This window comes from Tachysurus vachellii, chromosome 7 (assembly GCF_030014155.1).
Source record: "Tachysurus vachellii isolate PV-2020 chromosome 7, HZAU_Pvac_v1, whole genome shotgun sequence".
NCBI lineage: Eukaryota > Metazoa > Chordata > Actinopteri > Siluriformes > Bagridae > Tachysurus > Tachysurus vachellii.
The window spans coordinates 27,045,444-27,055,098 of NC_083466.1; the positions used below are offsets into that span (position 1 = coordinate 27,045,444).

At 39.0% G+C, this 9,655-nt stretch overlaps 1 protein-coding gene across 5 annotated transcripts; it reads right to left on the reverse strand.

The window, feature by feature from the left end:
• Positions 1-985: 985 nt before the first annotated feature.
• Positions 986-9,338, reverse strand: LOC132849048 (E3 ubiquitin/ISG15 ligase TRIM25-like). Of its 5 annotated transcripts, XR_009648798.1 has the most exons (8): positions 8,356-9,338; positions 4,688-4,783; positions 4,157-4,390; positions 3,804-3,957; positions 2,698-2,751; positions 2,373-2,527; positions 2,035-2,147; positions 986-1,847 (listed from the first exon to the last, which is right to left on the reverse strand). XR_009648798.1 is itself a non-coding variant. In XM_060875221.1 (7 exons), the coding sequence occupies exons 1-7, from the start codon at positions 8,938-8,940 to the stop codon at positions 2,112-2,114; spliced, it is 1,314 nt and encodes a 437-aa protein (XP_060731204.1). In that variant the 5' UTR covers positions 8,941-9,338; the 3' UTR covers positions 986-2,111. The 5 variants fall into 5 exon arrangements, 3 of the variants coding, with proteins under 3 accessions (XP_060731204.1, XP_060731203.1, XP_060731200.1); XM_060875221.1 differs by having other exon boundaries at positions 986-2,147; XM_060875220.1 differs by having other exon boundaries at positions 986-2,527; positions 8,356-8,944; positions 9,046-9,337.
• Between the last annotated feature and the right edge of the window lie 317 nt (positions 9,339-9,655).

Here is a 9,655-nt window from a genome sequence, read left to right on the forward strand (position 1 = left end):
CATTCATATACCCATGTATAGTTTAAATATTCATAAAACACAAATCTGTAAATTAGCTAATGCTACCTAATCTGTATTTTACTTAACAGTAAAAACAGCAACTAGCATGATAACTAAATCAGCTAATGGTAATATAATATAATTTCTTTGATTTCTCTCCACACGCAAGGAAGGAAATGTCCTGGACCTGGTTTTCACCCATCCTTCCTTAGCTATCTACATGACTGCTACCCCACTTTACATGTCTGATCATCAGCTGGCATCCTTCAATGCCTCTCTCTCTATCCTACCTAAAATAATAAACCTAACAATGTGATTTGTATATTTAGGTTTACAGACAGGAACATATTATTATTAACTGCATGTAATGCAATGTGAGACTTATTCATGTTTTTAAAAACAGTTTTGTTTAATTTTTAAAGACTCATTTCTACATGTTCAATTATTTTTGCTCTTGCAACACACTACTCATTTAAAGAAAAAAAAAAAGAAAAAAACAAAAACAAAACAAAAATAATAAAAACCCTGGCATTAAAAATCTGATTTTAAATGACATAGTTTCATTTTTGATCCCATCCAAACCATAAACCCGGGGTAAAGAGGCTGAGTGAATGTAGTGTGAACTCTGTAGATTAGCTTCATTGTGTCAGAGACGCTGTAGAAGGACCGAAATCCTGTCTTGTGATCCACATACACTCCTATTCTAAAGTATTTGTGCTCTATGGGGATTTCAGTGTTTTTGTTATTGTGAAAGAATATGAATTTAGATGGAGAACAAAACAATCTCCAGGAGTTCTCATTTAACCCAAACACACACTCATTACATTTACATTTACATTTACATTTACAGCATTTGGCAGACGCCCTTATCCAGAGCGACGTACATAAGTGCTTAAATCTCTAACATTGAATACATTAATGCTGGATCACTAAGTTACATACTTAAGATACCATGAGTTTAAAACATTTGTTCAAAGTTACAATGAAAGTGTCAAAGGTGTGTTTTTTTTTTTTTTTTTTTTTTTTTAAATGCAAAAGATAATGAAAGTGCTAGTTGAAGTGTTTCCTGAATAAGTAGGTCTTCAACCGCCGCTTGAAAATAGCCAGTGACTCAGCTGTCCGGACCTCTAGGGGAAGTTCGTTCCACCACCTTGGTGCCAGTACAGAGAAGAGTCTTGTAGTATATTTGCCTCTTACCCTGAGAGATGGTGGAACCAGTCGAGCAGTGCTGGTAGATCGGAGGGTGCGGGGTGCAGTGCGAGGAGTGATGAGGGCTTTGAGGTAAGAGGGAGCTGGTCCATTTTTGGCTTTGTAGGCCAGCATCAGTGTTTTGAATCTGATGCGTGCAGCTACCGGAAGCCAGTGGAGGGATCGCAGCAGCGGGGTGGTATGAGAGAACTTTGGCAGGTTGAAAACAAGCCGGGCAGCTGCATTTTGGATCATTTGCAGAGGACGGATTGCGTTCATAGGTAGACCTGCCAGCAGTGCATTGCAGTAATCCAGTCTAGAAATGACAAGAGACTGAACAAGTACCTGAGCAGCCTGTGTGGACAGAAATGGTCGAATCCTTCTAATGTTGTAGAGAAGAAACCGACATGAGCGAGTCACATTAGCAACATGAGAGGAAAAGGACAGTTGATTGTCCATGGTTACCCCAAGGTTGCGAGCTGTGGCTGAAGGGGAGATCAGATCGTTGTGCAAGGATATAGCAAGATCATGACCTGGGGATGAATCACCTGGGATGAAGAGCAGCTCAGTTTTGCTAGGATTAAGCTTTAACTGATGAGCAGTCATCCATGATGAAATTTCTGCCAGACATGCAGAGATCCGGTCAGAAGCTGTGGCATCTGCGGGTGGGAAAGAGAAGATAAGTTGTGTATCATCAGCATAGCAGTGGTAAGAGAACCCATGTGAGGAAATAACTTCACCAAGAGAGTGAGTATACAGGGAGAAAAGAAGAGGACCAAGTACTGAGCCTTGTGGGACGCCAGTGGAGAGTCTGCGTGGAGCAGATGTCACTCCCCTCCATGTTACCTGATATGAGCGTCCTTCCAGGTAGGAAGCGAACCATTCCCAAGCTGATCCGCATATCCCAAGACTCCTGAGGGTGGCTAAGAGAGTCTTATGGTTGACCGTATCAAACGCTGCTGAAAGGTCAAGGAGGATAAGGACAGATGAGAGATTGGCTGATCTAGCAGCATGTAGTTTCTCAGAGACATCTAAAAGGGCTGTCTCTGTGGAATGAGCTGCTTTAAAGCCAGACTGGTTGGGGTCTTACTGTTTCCCTTCCTGCCTATATTTTTATATGCCACTGCTATAGAAATCCCATTATCCCCGCTCCACTCCACCTCCCAGTAACAGCGTTCACGTACACTCTCACTACACAACACCTGGAGATGAGAGTCAAACCTCTCAGCATGAGCAGGATATGACTGATCTTTTGTCATGCTGGTGACCACCGTGTTCTCCTCAGACAGAATGAGATGTTTATTAGCTGTGTTAGGATCCATTCTCAACTGACAGGAATCTGATGGAAAGAAAAATAAAGGGAAGGTTCCAAACTTAAACATTATACGTGGAATCAACCAGTTTTTTTGGGGTTGTTTCTTAGTGCTAAAATAACATTACAACCTTATATTTGTCTGTGTGTGTGTGTGTGTGTGTGTGTGTGTGTTTGTGTGAGAGAGAGAGACTTACATTTTAGAAACTCTTCTCTGATTTGGGGTTCACGAAACATATAGACACATCTGACTATGGAAACAGTTACAGGAAATCTATTCAAATAAAGCCAAAGAGGTTTTATTGAATTTTAAACAAAACACAAAAATCTGTTCAGGACAAGAATTAGCTCTTATATTTTGTGAATGATCTACAAGATCTACATCTAGTAAAGAAAGGTTTATGGCTACCAGCTTGGCATGATCCATCACTGGATGATGTCACTTGTTATTTAGTATCTTAAACATGCATTTTCATTCATAAATATGGAGAAACTGGGGTTGCAGACATAAATACAGTGGAGACCAAAATTTGACACTTTATTTTTCTGAAATTGCTTAATTGCTCATATTTTTAGGAATATTAGCTGTGGGTGAAACCACTGTTCTACTGTTTGGGGGGGAAAAAAATCAACAAAAACCTTTGTGAAAAACACAGTGATCGAAATTTTTTAATTGTTACAGCTTTTAAAAAATAAAAAAGAAAACTGTGGGCTGATGAGGAAATTTTTGAAGGGAAAGAACTGCATGTTGCTTAAAGAGGTTCTGATAAACATTTGCATTGTATATGCTACAGTATGTAGCTTGTTGTCACCTTCTATTTATTCATAGAAGACTTATTTCTATTTAATTATACATAAATGCTATTTAGGACCTGATAAATAAACAGATAGAATGTACTTTCTGCCTCTGATGTCAGTAATCATACTCCAATATTACAGTTTTTGGTGGGACACATGAGATTATTTTTATTTTTTTGTAAATAAAATAACTATATAATTTATGTTGACTTCCTTTTTTTTCTGAGAAGTTATAGATATCTTGGATAGAAATCAGCAGCAACATTTTAGCAGTATCATTTTTATACATACATTTTTCATATCAGGAAAAAAAAAGATTTTCAAACTTATTAGAAGCTACAGTAACATTTATTGCAAGCATGACTGGCACAACACTAACAAATACTACCATTATAAGTGCATTATGATGTTAGTTTAAAGTTATTGGTAAATACTAATGTGCAAGTCGTGCCATATGAAATATTGTATTATTGTAAATAAAATAATATTCAAACCTAGTGCTTACCTTCATTTAATATTTTGCCAAACTTCCCTGTACTCCATTCTTCTACTTTATCTCTCAGATGAGACACAGACTTTACTACATCCTCAAAAGTAAGATGAGAACTGATGATGGGTAAAAGTCCAGATCTAGGATAAGCCCTTACGGACTGAAAACTCTACATATTGGAAAAGAAAACAAAACACTATTGATGGATAAACATAGTTTGATTACATAGCTGCTATGTGTGACACTGGATGATATTTTACCTTAGTCAAAATTATTTGCACATCAAACCTGTGAATTATACTTAATTTCTCCTAAATTGCTTGATTAAAACCTACTTTATTGTGAATACACTTTTAAGCTTTTGTTACCTGGAGGAAACACACAGGATCTTGTGTGTGTGAAAGCTCCACAATCTCAGAGTGTCTTTTCTTCAGCTCTGCAATCTCTTGCTCCAGTTGCTTCATGACCTTTTCAGCTTGACTCACTTCAGTTTTCTCCTGAGCTCTGATCAGTGCTTTCACCTCTGAGCATCTTCGTTCAATTGCTTTTATAAGATCAGTAAAGATCCTCTCAGTTTCCTGAAATGCTGTTTGTGCAGAATGCTGTTAGAAGATACAGAGAATTGTGAGGTTAAGGGGGAACACTGAGAAAGACAGTGAATACATGAGTATTTTATTTCCCAACCTCCAACCAGTAAAGCCAAAGAAAATGTCCCCTCAACTTAAAATTCCTACTTGTGAACTTGGAGTAATCTACTCAACTATCACTTCCTCCCAGTTCAAGGAGTTACACTACATTAACAGCATCAGAAGTGAACAAAGAAACATCACATACCTTTAAAAGTATTGGTAAATGCAGTGCAACTGAACCTGAAACAGCTTTTTCAGCTCTAAACACACCTTGTGAGTCTCGACAGCCTCTCTCAGCTTCTGAAGCTCCTTCTCTCTATCCTGGATTCTCTGCTTGGATATTTCCTGTTTCTCCAACAACTGCCTCTACATAAAAACAGCATATGATTTACCCGCAGTGTGTTAAATGTATGTGTTAAAAACAAGAGAAACAGCACAATGACATTTGATGGCATTTGATCAAAGCAGGTTTACTCAAGATAAACATATCTTTTAAAATATGAATATTTTACATTTACATTTACAGCATTTGGCAGACGCCCTTATCCAGAGCAATGTACATAAGTGCTTAAATCTTCTACTGCAGGTTTGAGAACAGCATCTTCACACCTCCCATCCAACCCAGCACACTGACTGACATCACACCTCTGGAAGCCCCATTAACAACTCCTCCCAGCACTCAAGTTGCACTCACGATTTGTGAAGAGTATGTGAAACGGCTCTTTCAGAGACAGAAGACAAGGAAAGCCCCGGGCCCAGATGGGGTCTCCCCCTCCTGTCTCAAAGCATGTGCTGATCAACTGGCTCCTATTTTCACCAATATCTTCAACAGATTTCTGGAGCTGTGTGAAGTCCCCTCCTGCTTTAAACTCTCCACAATCATCCCGGTCCCCAAGAAACCCTCCATCACTGGACTAAATTACTACAGGCCTGTCGCTCTGACATCTGTTGTCATGAAGACCTTTAAACAGCTGGTATTGGCCCACCTAAAGTCTGTCACAGAACAGATGCTGGATCCCCTACAGTTTGCCTACCGTGCAAACAGATCAGTGGATGAAGCAGTCAACATTGGACTGCACTACATTCTGCAACACCTGGACTGCCCAGGGACATACGCCCGGATTCTGTTTGTTGACTTTAGTTCGGCTTTTAATACTATAATTCCGGAAATTCTTCACTCCAAACTCCTAAGGCTCACTATACCCCCTTCTATCTGTCAGTGGATCACCAGCTTCCTGACAGACAGGAAACAACAGGTGAGACTGGGAGGTGTCACCTCCAGCATTTGGACAATCAGCACTGGTGCGCCACAGGGATGTGTCCTCTCCCCACTGCTATTCTCCCTCTACACCAATGACAGATGATATTGCAGATGATACTACTCATCGGTCTCATCGGTCTCAAGATGGCAATGGATCTGCATACAGACAGGAGGTAAAGCGGCTGGTGCTATGGTGCAGTCAGAACAGTCTGGAGCTAAACACCCTCAAAACTGTGGAGATGATAGTGGACTTTAGGAAAGACCCCCCAACACTACCCCCTCACAATATCCAACAGCCCGGTGTCATCTGTGGAGGCCTTCAAGTTTCTGGGCACTAACATTTCCCAAGACCTGAAATGGGAGTGCAACATAAACTCTATCATCAAAAAGGCCCAGCAGAGGATGCACTTTCTACGTCAATTAAGGAAGTTTGGTCTGCCACAGGAACTGTTAATGCTGTTCTACACTGCAGTCATAGAATCTGTCCTGTGCACATCCATCACTATCTGGTTTGGGGCAGCAACTAAACAGGACAAAAACAGACTGCAACGCACGGTTAGAACAGCAGAAAAAATAATTGGCGCCCCCCTGCCTACTCTCCAGGACTTGTACGACACAAGAACCAGAAACCGGGCAGGGAAAATCACCACTGACCCTTCGCACCCTGGACATAACCTCTTTCAGCTCCTCCCTTCTGGAAGGCGCTACAGAACTTTACCTACTAAAACTGCCAGACACAGGAACAGTTTCTTTCCCCAAGCAATCACCCTGATCAACAACTCACCATAATTACATTCACTGCTTCTTATCATAAGTACTGCATTATCAGGACTTTCCAGAAACTTTCCACGGGAACTTAATCTGGGGAATTTTGGAAATATTCAAAATTGGAAAATTTATGGAAATTTACGGGAATTTCCAGGAATTTATTGGAATTATTTGGAAATATAGGGAAATGTATATAAACTGTATCATATACAAACATAAACATTTTGTTTGGTCATAAGCAGACATGCATGCAAGCTAATACAAATTTTTAAAAAGTACGCCTTGACTGATTTAATTGTAAGTAGAACTTTAATTGATTGTTTCATTGAGTAACAAAAGCATAATAAACATTATTATGCTTGTAATAAACATAATAAACTTACTAATTGTAATAAACATTATTTTATAGAGGTTTTTTTTATTTCAGGGTGGAGTGAGTGTGTGGGGGAGGGTCATTAAATTATCTGTACATGTGGTAACACTCCTAATTTACTGATTATTAAGAGTTAGTAAGGTAGTTATTAAGTTTAGGTATTGGGTACAATTAAGAATGTAGAATACGGTAATGTAGAATAATGCATTAATATGAGCTTAATAAGTATATTAAGCAATATTCTATTAATATTCATGCTAATAAGCAACTAGTTAAATGACCCTAAAATAAAGTGTTACTGTGCATGTTATGGAAGAATGCAAGTACATGCAGGGGGTTTGGCCTCAATGGCACTCCAGTAAGCAGTGTGCTGTGTGCAAGTGACAGAGGAATGGTCAAAATTATGCTGTTAAGATTTTTTTTAACTACATTTAAGTTCCTTGTTATAGGCAACTCTGCATTTTTTTAAAATTCCCAGTTTATCTCCATATATTCCCCTTAATTCCCATGGAAAGTTTCCAGCCTACATTTCGGGAATAGCAAATCGTATGAAATGAGTGTGAGATGGCAGCTGGTATCTTTTGTCGAGTGTTTGTATTAGTCTTTACCTAAGCCGTCTTTTTGAAGCCGTCTTTACTGACGATGTGCGCAGGCATCATATCTTTGCATATATGATAGGTGACCAAAATTTCTTTGTGCCGTTTTGATCCTATCTCGTAAGGCATGGCGCTTGCAAATGCTTGAACAATGGATACTTGTTCAATCTGTTCGGTCTGGCTTTGATGTGTGCTTTTGTTTGTTTCGATGGACTTTGTCGACATACATTGATCATGCAGTTTTTTATGCCGCTGTTTTAAGTGTTGGAACAGATTTGTAGTATTGCTCCGTTTCGTTGGAATAATCATTTCACAAGTCTTGCAAATTACCTTGCTCTGTCACACATTCTCTCTCCTGAATCCAAAATACTGCGCTGTGTGAGCTCTGATTGGTTAACATCTTAATAGATATAATTGCAGCCTTATGCGGTTTAGAAATCGCATGTGCTTAAATCGTGATTTTTTTTGCGATTGCGATTAATTGCACAGCCCTACTATATCCACATTTTATACTCATTCTGTCTACATTGTATCTCATCATCTGCATTGTTTTCTTGTATAGTATTGTGTTATTTATGTCTGTACCTTTGAGAGTCACAAACTGCTGGAACCAAATTCCTTGTGTGTGTCAACACATTTGTCCAATAAATCTGATTCTGATCTCTCGCATTGAATACATTAATACTGGCTTACTAGGTTACATACTTAAGATACCATGAGTTTAAAACATTTGTTCAAAGTTACAATGAAAAAGTGTCAAAGGTTTTTTTTTTTAATGCAAAAGATAGGGATAGAAGTGTTAGTTGAAGTGTTTCCTGAATAAGTAGGTCTTCAACCGCCGCTTGAAAATAGCCAGTGACTCAGCTGTCCTTTATCTTAATAATAAAGGGTTTATATGTTATATATCTAGTTGTGGAAAAAAGCTATAAGATATGTTTACCTGTTTCTCAGCTTGTCCAGCTGCAGCTGATACTGTATCATGTCCTTTATGTTCATCCATAGTACACAACATGCAGATACACTGCTGGTCAGTGCGACAGTAAACCTCCAGCAGTTTGTCATGCTGAGAGCAGATCTGATCCTGGAGTCGTCTGGAGGCTTCGACCAGCTTGTGCTTCTTAAAGGCAGGAGATTTATAGTGAGGCTGGAGATGAGTTTCACAGAAAGAGGCCAGACACACCAGGCAGGACTTGATAGCTTTGGATTTACTCTCAGTGCAGGAATCACACTCCACATCTTCAGGTCCAGATGGACAATGAGCAGGAGCTTGGAGTCCTGTCTTCTTCAGTGTCTCCACTACTTCAGCCAGCATGGTGTTTTTACTTACAACAGGTCTTGAAGTGAAGGTTTGTCTACACTGAGGACAGCTATAGACTCCCTGCTTATCCTCCTGATCCCAGCAGCCATTAATACAGACCATACAGAAACTGTGTCCACACAAAAGAGTTACTGGGTCCTTGACCAGATCCAGACAGATTGGACAGCTGAACTGATCCTGAAGTCCTAAAATATTCGCTTCTGCCATTTTACTGAAAAACAAACTCACACAGTCACTTACAACAGCTCACACTTCCTGGTTCAGTTTATAAAAGTTCTGTGTAACACAGGTGTGTCTGAATAAATGACTCACCTGATTTATATTGCACAAAATAAACACACAAAGGTTCTCAAAAACAGATAATGATAATAATCCTGCATATGACGACGTAAAAACCCTCAAACGCAGATAAAACAGATCCACTTCCCAACTGAACAGGAACAGATTAGTTTAACTTTCATTCCTGCTGAAGTAAGAACTGAGTTGCCAGGTGTTTGTCACTGGGTTTGTATAAAATTAAAACCAAACCAGTAATTACAAGAAAAACAGTCTATAAAAAGCTTAAAATCTTAAACAATTCTTAATTTTTAAATAGACAGTGATATTAATCTCAAATTTGGCTTGTAAAACAAGAAAGAAATCCTCCAGCAGGTTGAGTTAAAAGTTATGGCAACCCTGAAAGGGGGAGGATGGAAAGAGAGAACGAGACTATTACAAGAGAACAAGATTATTAAAAAAAACATTATTTACTTCTACTACATAATGCGCATATTTCTATAGTAATAATTCACACGTTAATTCACTACATTTCAGAATCAGAATCAGAATCAGATGTATTGGCCAAGTGTGTTGACACACACAAGGAATTTGGTTACAGCAGTTTGTGACTCTCAAAGGTACAGACATAAATAACACAATACTA